Source organism: Chelon labrosus (assembly GCF_963514085.1).
Source record: "Chelon labrosus genome assembly, chromosome: 11".
In the NCBI taxonomy this organism is placed as follows: Eukaryota; Metazoa; Chordata; class Actinopteri; order Mugiliformes; family Mugilidae; genus Chelon; species Chelon labrosus.
Window position 1 is genome coordinate 896,206 of NC_140344.1, and position 21,598 is coordinate 917,803.

A 21,598-nucleotide genomic window follows, 5' to 3' on the forward strand; every position below is an offset into this window, starting at 1 on the left:
CACTGCTTTACTGGAAGTTTAGAAGCGAAGTATCTGCGGCTCTACTCCACCAGACTTTAAACTGTAATTTCTAATATCTAAAATTGTAATATTGACTAATCAAATTATTATTATATATTCGTAAAGAATATGCAGTCCAACTAACAAAACGTTCAAACGCGTTTCCATTTACTGCTGCCTGATAGGGTAAAAACTACCTCGTGACGTCAAAATAAGTTGTGTTGACAGCTAACCCAGCTAGCCTAATGCCAGTTAGCTTTGCGTCTAGGTTGAGACTTCCTCACCAACTCTTTTATTTTAGACGTCCGTTGGTGATCATTTACTCATGCAGTATCAAATACCTGTGTGAGACATGGGGGATAGGTACAACGAGATCGGATTTGTTCAGCAAATACTCGGCTTGAATCTAGTCCCGAGAAAAAATGGCACATACGGAGGCAACAATACATCTCTCAGTGACTTCTCAGGTGGGCCAATGTTTGATAGCTTGTTAGCTATGCGGGCTATGTAGTTGTGCTAAACTACTTGAGATAAAGACTCTTTAGATAAACAAATACCACTCGAAATTGTATCTTATATGTTTCCCTTTTAACGAAAAAAGTAAATGCTCAATTTCCGTGCCTTTCTATTGGTCATTTGTTGGATGCTAGTTTGTACACGTTAGCATTGTTTAGGTTGTTCCTTCGTAACGATAGCTTCCGCCGTAGTTCTTTAAAGACCTACGTTTCTGAATAAATACACCGGATTAACAATCTCAAGCGTCGTTGAAAGGCGTGCATATTAAATCATATTGTATTGTATTATATTATTACTGTATTACACTTAAGGTAGTTATCAAGGGGGGATGTAGAAGCAAGCAAATTTTTAAGTTTCCTGTTGCTTGTATTCGGAAAGTGGGCAACAAAACAACAACTCTTAAGTTTGTCTTACGTAGTTTGGAAATTAATAGTAGTGGAGTCATTGAAAAAATAGAGTTGGAGTTTGAAGGTTTACGTACACTTTTCTAACCATTCCACAGATTCCTTGTAACATACTATAAATTTGCCAAGTCGCCCAGGACATCAACCGATTGCATGACCCAGTTTTATTTTTTTGTTCAACTGTTGTTTACAGATATTTTAATTAACTTATAATTTATTCTATGACAGTTCCAATAGGTCAGAAATGTTCATACACTTGACTGTGCCTTTGAACAGCTTGGAAATGTACAAAAATACTACCTGCAGATGTATTTTAAGGCATATCTTCAAAGTGGGTTCATCTTTGTTTGACATCATGGGGAAATTCAAAGAAATCAGCCAAGAAAAAAAAAAATACCATTTTTATATTTGCAAACAGCAGTTTCGTTTATCATAGTGGTGGTAACAGGCTAAGGAATATAACCACATAGCCATTATATGGCTCAGCTGCACATGCTACTTATTTTTTGAATAAATACCCTCTGGTCTGATGAAATTAAAAACCAGCTGTTTGGCAACGACAGTCATTATGTCTGGAGGTAAAAGAAGCTGACTTTGCAAGCTGAAAAACATTATTCCATCCATAAAGAATAGGGGTGACAGCATCATGTTTTGGGGGTGCTTTGCTGCTGGAGGGACTGGATCACTCACATCTGAATGATTAAGTGGATGACAATATTGAGTGGATATACTGAAGCACACTTTCACTGTTGTGGCGAAATGGTTTAAGGACACCAAAGATGAGGTATCAATCCAATAGTAAATTTGTGTGGAGAATTCTTGGGTAATACAGTTTGACCCTTATTATAAAGTTCAATTGCCCATCTTATTTTTAAATATTTTACTGTAATTAAACAGGTGATGTACTGAATTATTTTACTTTGTGAGACTGCAGGTAGTGGTAATGATCTGTGCAATGTGGTGGTATACAAGTTCTTGTGGCAGCTGTGGCTCAGTAGCAAGAGTGGATTGTCCAAACACCAATGGGCTTGTTGATTTTTCTGACATCTTCTTGGTAGCATGCCACTATAAAAAGCCTAAACAAAATCTCACTGTTGAAATGTAAATAAATTACTCAGGCACTCAGTGAAGACAGTTATTACCAATTATTTATTTTCCACCACTATATTAAAACTTTCTTTAGAGTTGTCTGGTGAATCAGTGGTTCTGTATAAAAGGAACATAATTCAGGATAAACCGAAATATGTGACGAGAAATGACACCTTTAAACTCAAATATACATACACTGATCGATCAGGCATATCATTATGACAGAAGATGTGAATAGCATTGACCATCATGTGACAATGCAATGTTCTGCTGTGAACCGTTTGGACCTGGCATTCGTGTGGATGTTACTTAGATATGTACCACCCACCCAGACCCAGTATATATTGTCTTACAACATGCTGTGAAGTGCTATTAAATGGTATTGGCGGTGCAGAATATAGGTTATACATATCTGCAGTGCAGTATTGATAAATTCATTTGTTAAGGTGCAGTTCTGTCAGTTGATATTGTTGCTAAGGTTCTAGAGTGTGTTTTATTCATTTATATATTTCTTTTGCCAAGCGAGAGCCCCTTAGAAGTTTCTGACGGTGTTTATGGTGTTGACGTGGCCAACAGCAACCTGTGTTCAAGCTTCAGTTACCTTGCAGAAAAGCCCCCGAAGCTTCTTTTGTGTGAAACGCTACAATATACATTCAGGTCATAGATTTCATTGTTGCAAAGCATTATTTTTTACTGTGTTTTTATGTGTGACGTCATCGACTAGTCAACGTTGACTCGACTTTCACCACAGTCGACTTTAAAAAATCCGAAGTCATAATGATCTACACTATTCATTTAAACACAGGGTTGATTCACTATGTGGCATTGCCCTTTACTGGCCGTAAAATAGGCACAAACTATTCTTGCTGATGGCTACTGGTGCTACAGAAATACTGTAACTGATGGTGGATGCATGGGAAACCACAGTGCTTAAATGCTATATTGAGCGCTAAATGCACTTTACAATCTTGGGACAGATATAAAGTTAGTTGCTAATGTAGACACAGAGCATGTGCTTTATTAGCTTAGTTTGGTTTCATTAGTTTATTATATTACTAATACAGACACATTGAACATAGAAGTGACTTAATAGTCTCTTACTCACTTGTGCTATACATACCAGTACCAGATGACTTCTGACAACAAGTTTATCCTGAGAGTTCAGCAGTCCTTACAGAAGACTTTTTACATTATTGAAAACTTTAAACTACTGGAGGGATAGCACATATAAATTGGTCTGACGGTTGCGAGGAGTTAGGCAGAGTGGTTGGTCTCACATTGTCTTTAAGTAGCATTAGCTGAAATTACTGTTGTTAGCTGTATTAAACTTTGAAACCTGCGTGTTGCTACTTGAGGTTTCTGTGCGATTGAGCTGCTCTCTGCATTATGTGGTTGCTTTAAATGTTGATCGATGTTTTTTTTTTGTTTTGTTTATTGATTGGCATGAAGAGATCCATGAATGCATGATTGTATGTTATTCCAGAGATGTGGTACGGAGTGTTTCTGTGGGCAGCTGTCTCCTCTCTGGTCTTCCACTTACCTGCTGCATTGCTGTCACTCGCCACACTGCACCAGCACAAGATGGCCAGATTTATGCCCATTGCCATCATCCTCATGGGCATCATGGGACCAGTTTGTGGGGGAGTTCTCACTAGTAAGACTTTCTGCCTATATATGTGCTTTTATTTCTGCTTGTATTATGATATGATTGTCCTGATTTTTTTTCAGGGTAGATTCTGATCCAAGTAGTTTAATACTGGATAACAATTCTGATGCTTTACATATTTATCCAAATGACATATTTGTTCAGATTGTATACAATCTGAAATTTAGATAAGAAAGAACTACAGCAGCATACAATCTAATAGCATTTAATTTGGAACTCTAGCACCAGACTTATCTCTCTGTTAAAGTTATTGAAACTACAGAAATACTCAGTCTACTTGTAATTATACAGTGGTGTCACAGGGTCGAGTTTCTACCCTCGGATTATTTCTGACAACTTAAAAGCTTAAAAGCATTGCTACCTTATAAAATAACAGATCAAACTAACATTAATGATGTTGAATACTTGTTTTTTCTTTGTTTGTTTTTAGGTGCAGCCATAGCAGGTGTGTACAAAGCAGCAGGGAAGACGATGATCTCTTTAGAGGCTCTTGTTTTTGGTGTTGGACAGTCATTTTTTGTCCTTATCATCTCCTTCCTCAGGATACTTGCCACCCTTTAGCCTACCTTGGTAGGCCTAGGGACTTCTCTCAACAGGACCTGATTTTAATATGTAACAAGACTAGATCTTTCGTGAATCCTGCAACAACATGTAAACATGTCCAGTGAAGGACCTGATGTCATTTTGTTGTAATGCACCAGGGCAGATTTTTATTCAACTATCAAAGGCAGAGCAGTGTATAAACTGAAGTTATGTGTTATAAAGCACAAAGCATTCTGAGCTACTGACCCCATCAGTGTGTTCCCTGTTTACAGAGTTAAGCAAAAATCCTAATTTCATTAGGTTGGTACTCATGCATCATGTGAAGGCAGCAGGATGCCACTAACTTCTCTCAGGGGCTGTGTGCGCGTGTGCATGTGCACATGGGTTTGTGTGCGTGTGCGCATGTCCAACAACAGTTCTGACTCCTTGCAATGGCTGCAGACTGATAGAATAGCATGCAAATTGACAGCCTGCTGCTATTTAAAAGAGAAATGTGATGAGTATATGCAAGAAGCTTTTTCTCTGGAGGCCTTAATTTCTATTTTCTAATGCAATGTCTCTAAAGTAAAGTGGTGTTTATCTTCAGGGCTGTTTTTCCTTAATATTTTGTCTGTAGCTGCGTTTTTTTTGTTCGTCCTCATATTTTTATTCAGATTATATATATATATATATATACACACATACACTAGAGATCAAAATTAGAGAACAATTTATGAACACTTGATTTTTTCCGAAATAATTTAATCCTCATTGTTCAACATTTAAAGAACTCTTTATTGTGGCAATGCCATGCTACTAGAATAGTGTTTTACAGCAAAACATAGACCATTAACAAAAACAACTTTATTTTGTAGAAAACGTGATGATCAAAATTAAAGAACAGCAATACCTGTAGCACAAAGAAAGCTTATAACATAATTTTCTGGAGGATATGACAATCAGAAATTAGTAGGAAGTGGACAGGCCTTTGCTTTGAATGACTTCAGCACATCTACGGCCACAGGACATAACCCGTCTCTCACACTGCTCTGGTGTGATTTTAGTCCACTCTTCTTCGAGTCTCTTCCACAGTTCAGTGACAGTAGTGGGTTTCTTGGCCATAACTTTGTCCCCAAAGATTTTCCAGACGTTTTCTATAGGGTTTAGATCAGGACTCTGGGCTGGCCATTTCATTATTTCAGTGTTTTCACTATAAAGGAACTGCTTTACTTATTTTGCAGTGTGACAGGGGACATTGTCCTGCGTGAACATTGCTGGCTGATTGGGTGATGAATGCAGGCAAGGAATCATATGTTGTCAAAGAAGGTTCTTATACACATTTGCATTCACTCTGCCATGTAGCTGTATTAGAGGCCCAACTCCTGTTGCAGAAAACATTCCCCATACCATAATACTTCCTCCTCCACCTTTCACTGACTTTAAAAAAAAAAAAAAATTTATATACACACTTTGGGTTCAGTCTTTCCCCAGTTTGACGACGAACACAATGTTTTCCATCGGATCCAAACAAATTAAACTTGCTTTCATCACTGAAGTGAACTTTGGACCAGTTTTCCTCTGTCCACACAACATGTTCCTCAGCAAAGGTTAGTCTAGCCTTTTGATTCTTTCTGCTAATGAGAGGTTTGGTCACTGCAGAGTGGGCTTTCATTCCAAATGCTCTTAAACGTCGAGACACTGTGTGACGAGACAGAGTCTTACCGTGTTCGGCACTGAACTGACGAGCAATTCCAGCTGCAGTGTTGAACCGATTGTCCATTGAGGTTCTCCGTATCATCCTGTCCTCTCTTTCAGTTGTCTTTCGTGGACGGCCGGCCTTCTTGGTGGACTTGAATGAATTTGTGACTTTGTAAAAATGTAATATTCTGGATATCACAGATTTGGAACGACCAACCTCTCTCCCTATTGCTGACAAGGTCATCCCTTTGGCCTTCATCTGGACAACCTGCTGCTGAAGGGTTTCAGTGACTCGAGAACAGCTTGCCATCTTGTGAAGTTAGTGAAAATTGGAAGTTAGGCTGCCAGTTAAATAGGGGTTGTCAGATAATTAAGGAAATTGGCACCGGGTGCCACACAAAGACCAGTTACTGAGAGGTATCTGAAAGTGTTCTCTAATTTTGATCAGTGTTCTTTTTAGAATATCTGATTTAATTTTTTTATACTGTGCTACAGAATATATGTAACTTGTGCAATATGCTTAAAACACTGCCCTTTTACTTGTGTTTGGATAATTTTATGAGACGACAATGGACTGAATTTGACATTTAGGAAATTATGGGTTGTTCTCTAATTTTGATCTCTAGTATATATATATATATATATATATATATATACACACACACACACACACACACACAGTTGAAACCAGATGTTTACATACACTGTGTTAAAAGACACAAACATTTTATCCTCGCTGTCTGAAGTTAAATCAGACTGTTTTAGGTCAGTTAGGATTACTAAAATTAGTTCTATTTGTTAAATACCACAATAATGAGAGAGAGAATTTCTTAGAGAATTTTTTATTACTTTCTTCAAAGTCAGAAGTTTACATACACAAAGATTACTATGTCTTTAAACAATGAAGGAAAGCCCTGATGATGATGTCATGGCTTTGGAAGCTTCTGATAGGTTAACAGACAACATTTGAGTTAATTGGAGGCACACCTGTGGATGTATTTTAAGGCTACACCTCAAACACACTGCTTCCTTGTTTGACATCATGGGAAAATCAAAAGAAATCAGCCAAGATATCAGGAAGAGAATTGTGGAGCTCCACAAGACTGGTTCATCCTTGGGTACAATTTCCAGATGCTTGAAGGTGCCACGTTCATCTGTTCAAACAATTATACGCAAGTATAGACACCATGGGAATGTCCAGCCATCATACCGCTCAGGAAGGAGACGGGTTCTATGTCCCAGAGATGAACGTGTTTTGGTCTGAAACATGCGAATCAACCCCAGAACAAAAGCTAAAGACCTTGTCAAGATGATGTCTGAAGCTGGTAAGAGAGTGTCATTCTCCACAGTGAAACGAGTCCTGTACCGACATGGACTGAAAGGCCACTCAGCGAGGAAGAAGCCATTACTCCAAAAGCAACATAAAAAAGACAGATTACAGTTTGCAAATACACACAGGGACAAAGACCTTAATTTTTGGAGACATGTCCTGTGATCTGATGAAACTAAAGTGGAACTGTTTGGCCATAATGACCATCGTTACATTTGGAGGAAAAAGGGGGAAGCTTGTAAGCCTGAGAACACCATCCCAACTGTGAAGTATGGGGGTGGTAGCATCATGTTGTGGGGCTGTTTTGCCGCAGGAGGAACTGGTGCACTTCATAAAATAGACGGCATCATGAGGAAAGAACATTAAGTGGAAAAATTGAAGCAACATCTCAAGACATCAGCCAGGAAGTAAAAGCTTGGGCGCAAATGGGTCTTCCAAATGGACAATGACCCTAAGCATACTGCCAAAGTAGTTAAAAGTGGCTTAAGGACAACAAAATCAATGTTTTGGAGTGGCCATCACAAAGCCCCAATCAGATCTGAAAAGGCGTGTGTGAGCGAGGTGGCCTACAACCCTGACTCAGTTACACAAGTTCTGTCAGGAGGAATGGACCAGAATTCCAGCAGACTATTGTGAGGAGCTTGTGGAAGGATACCCAAAACGTTTGACCCAAGTCATACAGTTTAAAGGCAATGCTACCAAATACTGAGGAAATGTATGTAAACTTCTGACTTTGAAGAAAGTAACAAATTGTCTCTCATTATTGTGGCATTTAGCAAATAGAAATAATTTTGGTAATCCTAACTGACCTAAAACAGGAGAGGTTTAGCTTTTAACACAGTGTACGTAAACATCTGGTTCCAACTGTGTGTATGTGTGTGTGTGTATATATATATATATATATATATATATACACACACACACACACACGTATATATATGTGTGTGTGTGTGTATATATATACATATATACATGTGCGCATTCGCTGTGGCATTGTTTCGATAAGTTTCTGCAATGTCACAAGATTTTTTTTCCATCCAGTGTCGCATTCATTTTTCACCAAGATCTTCTATTGATGATGGGAGAGTCTGACCATTACGCAAAGCCTTCTCCAGCACATCCCAAAGATTCTCTATAGGATTAAGAACTCTGTGGTGGCCAATCCATGTGTGAAAATGATGCCTCATGAACCACTCTTTCACAATTTGAGCCTAATAAATCCTGGCATTGTCATGGAATATGCCCGTGTCATCAGGGAAGAAAAAAATTAAGTGATGGAATAACCTGGTCATTCAGTATATTCAGGTAGTCAGCTGACCTCATTCTTTGGGCACATAATGTTGCTGAACCTAGACCTGAGCAACTGCAGCAACCCCAGATCATAGCACTGCCCCCACAGGCTTGAACAGTAGACACTAGGCATGATGGGTGCATCACTTCATCTGCCTCTCTTCTTTTTTCAGACCACATTTCTACCTCGAAGACGATGGTTCCCCACTATCCTTCCAGTTTTTAATAATGTAGTTCTTCTCTGCTTGATGCATGCCAATGATTTGACCCTTTCTTAAACAGAGTAACATCTTTTCCACGACCACGGGATGTGTCTTTCAACATGGTTGTTTAAGAAATTGGAAGCTACTCATTGCATCAGTTGGAGTTAAATAACCTGTTGCCAGCTGAAGTTTTGGATAGTTACAGCCTGGATGTAACTATTTGCATAGTTACATCCAGGTGGCGATTTATTTATATATATTATTGTTCATTCCAAATGAGTTAACCTTTTATCTTCTTAAGCAAATTTATTTAGTGGTAGAGGTGGTACAGGAACAGGTGGAACATCTCTGAAAATGTAGCATAGAAAGTGTATTTACAGTCATTCTGCTTTTCTTCTTGTTTAGGTTAAAACAAGGGGACAAAATGATGGTCAGAGCTCTAACAAATTAGACAAGCTTTTAATCTTTCCTCTCAATGAATGTTTTACATTTTTGTCATTTGTGACAATGAACTGATTTGTATATATTCTTAATTATTTCTAGGTCTTTATTGCTGATTTCTTAAGCTTCTTTATGAGTGAATATGAATTACTATTTCATTTTTCTGCACTAATTGTGCATCCTATGGTTCAATGGAAGTGTATTATTTGTATGGTTCATTAAATTTACACATTCTTCATTGTCTGTAATGTCTGTTTTGAATGCAGTGAGATTCACATAGTCTTCACTTGTTTAGTACTTAAAATTTTAAATTACTTTTTATTTGAACTAAGATGATTAAGTATACACATATGATCTATTTTCTTCCCAGTTAAATCACTCTGTTGATTGTGTTCATATGGACTATTTTTTATACAAAATATAGTAGTTTCATTAGAAACTGTAGATGTTCGAATACCATGCCCCCTACAAAATTCTCAGTACACAATATAATACAATGATATGTAACTTTTTTTTAATTTCAGTTCTGCTACAGCGCCTCTGCTACACTTTTATCGGTCATATCTGGCATGGGTAGTACATCTTTCTGGCATTATTAACTACGCAGACGACAAGCCTTTTGTTCCATGTGGTGTAATAGAATAGTTGAATAAGAATCTCAAATGCCTTATGCAGGGCCGGAGTGGGACTCATTTTCAGCCCTGGAGTTTCATGCCTCAGACCGGCCCACTTTAGATCACAACCTATTATATTAAAATAATGTAATTATAACTTTACATGTTAAGCCTACAATAGCGCACTGTTCTCCAAAGCCTTGTAATTCTGTGTATGTTTTCTAAAATAATTCCAATTCAGTGGAAATAATGTTTGCTTCACAATGTGGATTTATTTCAACATGAGTACACATCTCCACCATTATTCTTTGCAACACAACATCCTTTTCAACAAATTAAAAAAAAGAATAAATAAAATATTAAATATTAAATTTGATGCATCTTGCATCTGAGGGGCTACAGTACAAAGTTTGTGGCCAGTTATGTGGCGTTTCATCATACTATTATTTAAATTATGTAACGTTAGGTTAGACTGGCTATATGTTACAACGCCACGCAATTCATTGACTTGATAGCCTAATTAATTAACTTGATAGGCTAATTAATTCACTTGAACGGTGCAGGTAAAGTTGCATTTTGTTCAACATCTTGTCTTACCCGTTTCATCATCTTCATTGGTTGTTTCAGATCGCGAGCACGTGTTATTGAAAAAGCTGCTGATTTTTGCACATTTGGTTGCATCTGTCTCCAGTGCTTTTCTCTTTTTAATTCTCGCTTTTTCTGCACCACCCTTGCTCTTTTTATTTTCCATTTTGCAAACACCCTTGCACTTCTGGGGCTGGAGCCAGGCTCCAAACACCACTGACAGTGTGCGGTGTGCACGGACGTCTTACGTCAGGCTGCGTCTGCAAAAAAAGAAAACGAAAAGAGCTGCAAGTGGAGCCGGCCCAGCGACAGCGGTAACAGCATACACGTGATACCCACTCAGTGCCATGACTGAACACCGGCCCAAAATAAATAAATAAATAAAAATAATAATTGAACACCGGCCCTCGCGGCCCGAAAGTCAGACCAGCCCACCGGGAATTGTCCCGGTCCTCCCGATTAGCCACTTCGGGCCTGGCCTTATGCCATTTGGCATTGTTCTCTGGCCACACCTAGAGGTCTAATGTGCAGCAGGAGGTGACCTTTGGTGTTTTTTTACACTCATCACATGCCTGCACTTCCTTAATTACATCTTTATCCATTCCCAGCCACCTAGCTTAAGATCTTGAAAGATTTTTCAGTCTTGACATGCTATAAGGATTTTGATGTTGTAACTCTAGGGTCCTTTGGGTTCCTTTGCCCTTTGTGGGTATAATCACTCTAGCTTCATCTGTCCCGCACACTTAATTCCACTCTTCTCTGCTAAAAGGGCTTGAGGTCAGCATATGGGTTTTGGGGGAAACCTTTCAGGATTTTCCTTTTTCCTTTTTTTCATTGGGTTAGGCACCTGTGCATCAGCACCCAGATGCTCCACTTTCCTTTGCAGAAAGTTTCACTTTCAGCCTTGTCAACACAGTCTGAAGGATTGGTAGATGGCCTTTCTCATCTAATCCAGTTACCAATATGTCATAAAGAAACACTGCCACACAGGGAATTCCTCTCAATACACCTTCTTTGGTTCTTTTTAATATGACCAGTGTTGTGCAAGTTCACACTTAACAAGAACTAGTTCAAAGTTCAGTTCGCACAGATAAAAGAACTAGTTCAAGTTGCGGAAATCGCACAACAGCTGAGAGCTGTTATGAACTTTTTTTTTTTCCTCAAAGGGGAGTGAACGTTGTTATTTTCCTACAGACTGAGCGAAACTCATGTCTATGCTCACAGTTGGAAAATGATACGTTCAGTTCACAGTTCACACGAATACGAATGTGTTCGTATTTGAATGAATGCCATTCATTGAACACGTTCATTCACAACACTGAATATGACAGACATGCCAAATGACAATATGTTGTATATGTAGCAGATTTCATGGCCTCCTGTCCACATTCTTTTAAGTTATGAAGAAAGACCTTTGCCTGTGCAAGTTCATTTAATTTTGAGGAGGCATTTTTTCACAAACTGATTTCTTAGATATCAAGCACCACAGCTTTCAGAGGTAAATTCCAATGAGAACAACATGTTGAGCAGATTTACAACTATACTTCTCTAAACACCAGTGTAGGACAGGTCAACCAACACTAACATGTATCCAATTCCCTTTAACTGAGAACAACTGGATTGAATCTTTCTCATGAAATGTCTCAGTAGATATAATATTGTGTCTGACAGCATTTCTACTGTTTTTATATCTAAATATTAATCAGCATATGTTTTATATCACAGTTATTTTTTCTAGCAAACAGCTTCAGGGAGTTAGAAAAATTCTAAATGAATAAATAAGATCTCAAGTATTTTAAGTAATTTCTACTTTCAGGTCAATGTTATTGACTTTCCTCCCATTAGTTTCACTTGTAGCCATGCAACCTAAAATTTTATTCAGTGACTGATCTGTTAACAGAAGAGCATTACTGCAACAAACAAACATCAGATTAGTATCACATTATTATTATCGCATTATGACTTAATTACATACTTTCATGTTATAATGTGATAATGAGATGTAATGCCTTTGGTAGAACCCACTGGAAGGTTGCCATGAGAGGTCCTAGCCAGCATCAAGACTGGAGAAGGCATCACAAGAGGCATCACAAGAAGCATCACAAAGCTAAAAACTTCTGTACGCCAAGGGGTTGATGTCAGAATATAAATTTTTAATCCTCATGCTTCATCTTACTCTTGATTAGCCAATAAAGTATATAAAATATATATGTATGTATATATGTATATCTATATTTATGTTGTGTATATATGTATGTATATATATGTATATATTGTATGTATATATATGTATGTATGTATATATATGTATATGTATGTATACATACAGTGATGATGATTGGCTAAGGTAGGGTAAGATTTCCTGGTAAGCCAATCAGCGGCGGGTGTTGTTTACACATAAACGCACGCATAGCAGTATCACATAAGCATCAGAGATAGTCTGCAGCAATGGTGAGTTCAGAGCATTCAGAGGTAAAGTTGCCGTTTTCAAGGTGGAATAGGCACTACTTTAACCTCATTGAGGTAAAAGGCAAGAATGTACACATGAAGTGTACATTACGCTAAGAAAAAAATTCAAATTCTTAGAAGTATTTAAACATTATTTTTTTTTTTTAAAGTAAAGCAATAGTTACTTTCCCTGGTAACTAGTTACTTATATAGTGGAGTAATTCATTTACTAACTCAGTTACTTTTTGGGAGAAGTAACTAAAAACTATAAATAATTACTTTTTAACATGCCCAACACTGGTCACGTAACGGGCGTCACAGTTCTGTGCACTCAGATGGCGAATACGTTTGAGTGAGTAGCCTATAAAAAAAGAAAAAGTAATGAGGTAATGAGCCTAAAAGCTGCCAGCTATGGTCATTAGCCTACAGAATAAGAAAAACAGACAAAGAAGAAAAGTAACGGTGTGGAGCATGGACGTACTGTGGAGTTGGAAGAGCCGTCGGCGTCATTTAAATCACCACTGTGGGAACAGTTTGGTTTCCCGTTGCAACATAACGGCGATTGCACGCGAATGGTGGACCAGACAAAGACTGTGTGCCGACGATGTTTCGCGGAGGAGCGGTACGTCTCTGGAAACACATCAAACATGCTAACGCACATAAGCCGGCATCACCCCGATATGCCTGTCACTGGTGCGAGGAAAAAAACAACATGAATGAATGGCATGAGAACCCTCCTAATTTGTTTTATGTTTTATTCTGTTGTTTACTTTTATAACAGGAGGTGGTTTTTATTTTTTTCAATTGGTGTCTTTTAAAAATAAATGTGTTGGGACATGAACCTGGTGGTGAGCTATGGAAGCTCACCATGCATAACCAAGTTAACCACATGTCTTGGAAACAAAGGGAAGGACTGTAAACCTCAAGTCCCACAATCCTCCAGGTGTGGAAACTGACCCAGCAGTTCACTGGCTGACAGTGGCATGTGACCTCTGAGGTCATCAGGTCATATAAAATGCACTGTTTGGCCTGTGTTCTCTCTTCCCCTCTTACTCTCTACTCTCTTCCACCTCTTCAACTCCACACCTCCCCGGTGGAGACCCCCAGCTGCTCAGCTGCAGCTGGTTGCCAGGTAGTCTGCTAACAACGAGCAACTACTCCAGGCCTGTTCTTCTTACAGCAGCAAAACGAGATCCTGCTTGAGGAATCTGCACCAGCTCTTTTAGCCAACAAACTGAAGGTTTGCCGGCTGAACCCCCAAACAACAGGAGCCACACGGCTAGTTAGGACCAAGCTGCTAACAAGCCACTTCAAAGGACTTCAAGGAGCGGCCAGTTTCCCTCCAACGTCTGCCATCAGGAATACACAGCAAGGACTTCAACTTTTCCCAGACTTTCCACCAAACTGGTAATATGACCTGGGCCTAGTCTAGCTAAGCTAAGCTAACTCTTAAACTTTGATTTGATGTGATATTTGTTTTTATTGAGTTGTTTTAGTATAGTGATTTGATGTTAGTTTAGATTATGCAACACATAGACTCAGGGTCTCTTGCATGCTTAACTAACCACCCTTCCTCTAACCTGGCACCTCATAAACCCTTATCACATTCCACACATCTACTAGCCAGCACATGGTCTGAGTGTCCCTACTCAGCAGCCATCTTGTTTCCTTTGTGTTCAAGGCCTCAAGGCCCCAGCGGCCATCTAGACACACCCACAACCAGCGGCCATCTTGACACACCCACAGCCAGTGGCCATCCCACAACCAGCGGCCATCTTGACACACCCACAACCAGCGGCCATCTTGACACACCCACAACCAGCGGCCATCCCACAACCAGCGGCCATCTTGACACACCCACAACCAGCGGCCATCTTGACACACCCACAACCAGCGGCCATTTTGACACACCCACACACACACACACACACACCTGTATAAAGTACACTGTAGTTAGATTGTATGTTTTACTTTTATTCTTGTCAATAAATGTCTTTTAAACATACCTGTTGTTTGTTAATGTTGCACAAGAGTGAATATTGCCAACCTCTACACTGTCAAGAACCCCAAATTCCTTCACCTTAACTAGTTGTTAATGTGGTAATTTTGGTTATAGTTAAGTTAATTATTAATCAGAAATCCAAATTGACAGTTTAGTATAATTTATGAGACTGATTTGATTGATTGGCTTCTTTTCCCTTCCCTAGAAGGGTGGTGCCCTGAGGTGATCTAGTAATTCAGATCCAATTATTTAATAATAAATAATTATTTTTGATAATTATTAATTGTTCATGATAGCCAAACCCCAATATTGAGTGCCTTAGTACCCAGGCCCAACAAATGAAACAAGCTAGTCTATACATGTGTGAGATCTTGTTGCTTTTTGTCCCGTTGTACTGAACTGTGACCCCCACACCGAGGTACGTACCAGACTGACTTGTGTGTATCGTTACAACCCTAAAATCTTTTTGACATTTATATATTGGTCTGACCGGACCATAAAACCAGTAGACCAGCGGCCCGATTGGCACTGGGCTGGCCGAATCACATTGTTAAACACCAAACCCTTTCGCTTTGGTTGTGACTGCATAATGCATTCAGTCAGCTCAAGAGTTTGTTTCCAAACCACCAGCCCTTAACACACACTGGTCTGCGGCCCATTGGTTATTTTCTTGACTGACACGGGGCTGGACCAATCATATCATGAAGCACTTTCTCCCTTTGGCTCGGTGCACCAGTTTGCAGTGCAATGTAGGATGAACGTAATGTTATCAGCATATGCATGTATGTGTATGTGTGTACATACAAGGAATTTGATTTGGTGTAGTTGGACACAGTATGCATAAACAAACTAAAATAAAATAAAATAGTAAATATGGAACTTGGACTCATGAGGTCCGATTCATGGGGGGGCTGGCATTGTTCAGCAGACGCACTGCGGATGGGAAAAAACTGTTCATTATGTGAGTGGTCCTGCACTCGATGGATCTCAGACGCCTGCCTGATGGAGTTAGTGAGGATGGACTCAATGATGGCAGTGTAGAAGTGCACCATCATTGTCTTTGGCAGGTTAGATTTCTACAGCTGCTGTAGGAAGTACATCCTCTGCTGTGCTTTTTCAATTAGGGCGCTGATGTTTAGCTCCCATTTGAGGTCCTGGGAGATGATGGTGCCCAGGAAACAGAAGAACTCCACAGTGTTGACTGTGGAGTCACATAAGATGATGGGGAGAAGTAGGGCTATGTTCTTTCTGTAGTCCACAATCATCTACACTGTCTTGGAAGTGTTCAACTCCAGGTATTTACGGCTACGCCAAGTCACCAGGCGGTCAATCTCCAGTCTGTAGGCAGTCTCATCTCCATCAGAGATGAGCCCGATGAGGTAGGTGTCATCCGCAAACTTCAGGAGCTTGACAGACTCGTGATTGGAGGTGCAGCTCCAATCACGAGCTGCACCTCCAATCGGAGGGAGGGGAACCCGTGCTGATGGTACGGAGTCTGAGATGTGTTTTCCCAGCCTCACATGCTGCCTCCTGTCAGACAGAAAGTCTGTGATCCACTTGCAGGTGGAGTCAGGCACGGTCAGCTGGGAGAGTTTGTCCTGAAGTACTGACGGAACGACTGTGTTGAAGACTGAGCTGAAATCCACAAACAGAAACCTGGCACATGTTCTGGGGGAGTCCAGGTGCTGGAGGATGAGGTGGAGGAACAGGTTGACGGCATCATCCACAGATCTGTTTGATTTGTAGACAAACTGCATGGGATCCAGGAGTGGATCTGTTAAATCCTTAAGGTGTGAGAGCACAAGACGCTCAAATTACTTCATTACAACCAATGTCAGGGCAACAGGGCGGTAGTCATGGAGTCCAGTGATCCTTGACTTTTTGGGGACTGTGATAATGATGGAGGCCTTGAAGCAAGCTGGCATGACTTCAGTGAGATATTGAAGATATCTGTGAACACTGAAGACAGCTGATCAGCACAGTGCTTCAAAGTGGATGGAGACACAGCGTCTGGTCCAGCAGCCTTGCGGGGATTCTGCCTCTTTGTGTCCTTCTCCAGGATGGTGAGAGGTGAGATGGAGGAGGAGGGAGGCTCTGAGTCCAACGGCTGTGAGGGAGCCATGGCCATTGTTGTTGTCAGGGAGGAGGTGGGCACTAGTGTGAGGGCCTGAGAGGTTTCACAGACACCAGTGCTGGTGGAAGAGGTGTCATCATGGGGGGCGAGGGGTGGTTGTCACACTGTCCCATTGTCTTTCAAAGTGGCAGAAGTATTCATTCTGGAGTGTGGGGCTTTGGGCTTGTAGTTCATGATGTCCTTGAAGGCCCTCCAGACAGAGTTGTTAGCTGCAAACTGGCTCTGTACTTTGGCTCTTTAAATTTCTCTCTGTCTCCACTCCCGAATGCCTTCTCCTTCTCCAACCTGAGGTGCCCGAGTTTGGCTGTGAACCAGGATTTCTCATTATTATAACTCACCCTGGTGCGTGTTGGAATACAGCAGTCCTCACAGAAGCTGATGTATGACGTCACTCTCATTCAAACTGTTTGTTGCTGCCTTGAAAGTGTCCTAGTCAGTGCAGTCCAAACATGCCCTTAAGCTCTCCACAGCTTCACTGATCCACATCTTAGATGTCCTCACAGTGGGTTTACAGAGTTTAAGTTTCTGCCTGTATGCTGGAATCAGGTGGATCATGACATGGTCTGATTCTCCCAGTGGAGCACGGGGGACAGCGTGAAAGGCATCTTTGACTGTGGTGTAGCAATGGTCCAAAGTTCTATCTTCCCTGGTGGGACAGCTAATGAACTGTTTATATTTGGGGAGATCATGGGAGAGATTTCTTTTTGACCCTTTTTTGTAAGGGGAATTACAGTTTTTTACAAGCTGGACCTTATTTCTGGCATAAAATACAATCATTTACTCACCCATATAACTTTGGTGTCATTTGGAGTCATTCAGATGATATTTATATCCAGTGAAGCGCCGCGTGTATCCATATAGTGGGAGTGATCAGGGCACCGAAACGCAGCCTCTAAATAACATTATGTTGTTATGATGCTATTCCCCGTTGAGTCCGGAGTTACCTTTTATTATCATCCGGGGTCTGTAGATTGACCTACTAACCTCTGACCTGGATGATGTCATCTCTGAGATGGACATCCTTACCGTTTTGAGCCAGAATATACAGATGAGGAGCTTGTTGAAAGGAGAATGCGGAGGCAGAGAGAGGAACAGCGGGCCACAGAACAACAAACTGCTGCACATCCGTAAATAGATAGCAGGTAACTCCGGACTCAGTGGGGAATAGCACTAGCGTATCATAATAAAATATTGGTGAAATGAACGAGTTTCGCAGCAGATAATGCGTTATTTAGAGGCTGCGTTTCGGTTGCCTGATCACTCCCACTATGGATATACAGTTGAAACCAGATGTTTACATACACTGTGTTAAAAGACACATAAACCTTTTTTCCTCACTGTCGGAAGTTAAATCAGACTAAACCTCTCCTGTTTTAGGTCAGTTAGGGTTACTAAAATTATTTCTATTTGCTAAATGCCACAATAATGAAAGAGAGAATTTCTTAGAAAATTTTTTATTACTTTCTTCAAAGTCAAAAGTTTACATACATTTCCTTAGTATTTGGTAGAACTGCCTTTAGACTGTATGACTTGGGTCAAACCTTTTGGGTATCCTTCCACAAGCTTCTCGCAATAGTCTGCTGGAATTCTGGTCCATTCCTCCTGACAGAACTTGTGTAACTGAGTCAGGGTTGTAGGCCACCTCGCTCACACACGCCTTTTCAGATCTGTCCACAAATTTTCTATGGGATTGAGATCGGTGCTTTGTGATGGCCACTCCAAAACATTGATTTTGTTGTCCTTAAGCCACTTTGTAACTACTTTGGCAGTATGCTTAGGGCCATTGTCCATTTGGAAGGGCCAAGCTTTTACTTCCTGGCTGACGTCTTGAGATGTTGCTTCAATATTTCCACATAATGTTCTTTCCTCATGATGCCGTCTATTTTATCATGTGCACCAGTTCCTCCTGCTGTTCTCAGGCTTACAAGCTTCCCCCTTTTTCCTCCAAATGTAACGATGGTCATTATGGCCAAACAGTTCCACTTTAGTTTCATCAGATCACAGGACATGTCTCCAAATATTAAGGTCTTTGTCCCTGTGTGTATTTGCAAACTGTAATCTGGCTTTTTTTATGTTGCTTTTGGAGTAATGATGAGTGGCCTTTCAGCCCATGTCGGTACAGGACTCGTTTCACTGTGGAGAATGACACTCTCTTACCAGCTTCAGCCATCATCTTGAGGTCTTTAGCTTTTGTTTTGGGGTTGATTCACACATTTCGGACCAAAACACACGTTCATCTCTGGGACACAGAACCCGTCTCCTTCCTGAGCGGTATGATGGCTGGACATTCCCATGGTGTCTATACTTGCGTATAATTGTTTGCACCAGTAGCGGTTTTAGGCACGGGCGAACCGGGCAGCCGCCCGGGGCGGCATTTTTTCATGACACAACCCCCTTGTGTCATGAAAAAATGCGCACTTAGGGCCCGTCCACACAGAAACGCAAAAACGCCGAAACGCATAAGTTTTTCATCGTTTTGGCCTTTCGTCCACACGACGAGCTCTTGCTCTTGCGTTTCTTTGTGGACGGCTAAAACGGGGAAAACGATGACGTCATTGCCACACTCCCGAGCAGCCTTCCACATCCCGCGAGACGTCTCGTAACAACATCAACAACAATGGCGGACTACATGCTAGTTTTCATGCTGGAGACGATGTTGAGCCTATTAGGGTTACTAGGGCAAAATATCATGCTCCTGTGCCACCACGCTGAGCAAAAAAGGCGATTTGTAAACAGCGCTCAAGCTTTATGCGCATGCTCCGCATCTTCCTCTCCCTTTTTGGTGAATTTCTGAAACCGAAACAGCGCCACTTATAGGCCTGGAATAGGAAGTAGCGTTTTCGGTCGTGCTGAAACGGATCCTTGTGGACGCGGATATTTCTTGAAACGATGATCGAAAACGGAGAGGAAAAAGATCGTTTTCGTACGTGTGGACGGGCCCTTAAACAAATAAATCTGCGCCTCTACATGGTTTTCTATTATCTGTCATATCTCTAGTCTGATTTAACTTCAGACAGTGAGGAAAAAAGGTTTATGTGTCTTTTAACACAGTGTATGTAAACATCTGGTTTCAACTGTGGCTCTCCACTGGATCTAAATATCGTCCGAACGACTCCAAATGACACCAAAGTTATATGGGTGAGTAAACGATTGGGACTAGTGGTACATTGAAAAAACAACAGTCTTGCGTTAGTGACGCAAGGGTTTCGGTTCCTGTTGATTACTTTTTATGTATTTTATTGTTATATGTATATATTTTATTTATTATCAGCTTTAAACTACTTATCCATGTAGTGTAGTTGAACAGGAATGTGCATGGCAAATCAAGTCCCATACAAGCATGCACCAGTAACACACGTCTCGATTGTACTGCATTTTATTGTCCACTAGATGTGAACGTGAGCACGTAATAGAGCACTGTGTCATTGAAGCTTTGAGTAATGAACCTTTTATAGAATCACGTGTTGAGGCTTCAATGAAGCATCAATTTGTCATCACTAGCAACGGGAACCAAAGTGTTCCCACAGTGGTGATTTAAATGAAGCCGACGGCTCTTCCAACACACCTCTCTTAGTACATCAATGCTCCACACTGTTACTTTTCTTCTTCGTCTGTTTTTCTTCTTCTGTAGGCTAATGGCGTTAGCTGGCAGCTTTTAGGCTCATTACCGCCGCCTGGATTGAAGTGAGGACTCGACTTTTCCTTTTTTTTTTAATAGGCTACTCACTCAGACGTACATATACATATACCATTACACCCCTAGTACTGACTAGTAAAACAGGACTAATGTTGCTTTCAGATTCATTACTGTGATGAAGTGGTGGAGTATACATTTTTGTAGAGTTGATAAATGACACTTTTTGAAAGTATTTAATGTGTTCAGTCTCACTGACTCCTGTTAACTCATTGCATGGCTTAAGGTACGTGGCTTTAAAGAGTTGCAACAGTTGGTATTGTTGGGACCTGAACCTGGTGGTGAGCTATGGAAGCTCACCATGCATAGCCAAGTTAACCACATGTTTGTCTTTGTCTTGGAAACAAAGGGAAGCACTGGAAACCTCAAGTCCCACAATCCTCCAGGTGTGAAAACTGACCAAGCAGTTCACTGGCTGACAGTGGCATGTGACCTCTGAGGTCATCAGGTCATATAAAATGCACTGTTTGGCCTGTGTTCTCTCTCTTCCTCTCCTACTCTCTTCCACCTCTTCTCCTCCACTCCACACCTCCACGTGGAGACCCCCAGCTGCTCAGCTGCAGCTGGGGGTCTGCTATCAAGCCACTTCAAAGTTCTTCAAGGAGCGGCCGGTTTCCCTCCAACGTCTGCCGTCAGGAACACACACAACGACTTCCAACTATTCCCAGCTCGGCCCTTCCATCAGGAACCGCCAGCTAAAGGAGCAACACGTCAGGAATTGACTTTTTCACTCTTAACCTTTGATTTGATGTGATATTTGTTTTTATTGAGTTGTTGTGATCATTCGGTTGTAAGGTATGAGTATTGTTAAGTTAGTTTAGATTATGCAACACATAGACTCAGGATCTCTTGCATGCTAAACTAACCATCCTTCCTCTAACCTGGCATCTCATAAAACTCTTATCACATTCCACACAGGCATTCAGCCAGCACGTGGCACATGAGTGTCCCTACTCAGCAGC

At 40.7% G+C, this 21,598-nt stretch overlaps 1 protein-coding gene across 1 annotated transcript; it reads left to right on the top strand.

The window, feature by feature from the left end:
* The first annotated feature begins 221 nt into the window (after positions 1–221).
* On the top strand, positions 222–10,003 carry tmem170a (transmembrane protein 170A). Its single transcript, XM_084555229.1, has 3 exons — positions 222–467; positions 3,493–3,663; positions 4,106–10,003. Exons 1-3 carry the CDS (start codon positions 353–355, stop codon positions 4,234–4,236), a joined length of 417 nt encoding a protein of 138 aa, XP_084411355.1. The 5' UTR covers positions 222–352; the 3' UTR covers positions 4,237–10,003.
* Positions 10,004–21,598: the final 11,595 nt, after the last annotated feature.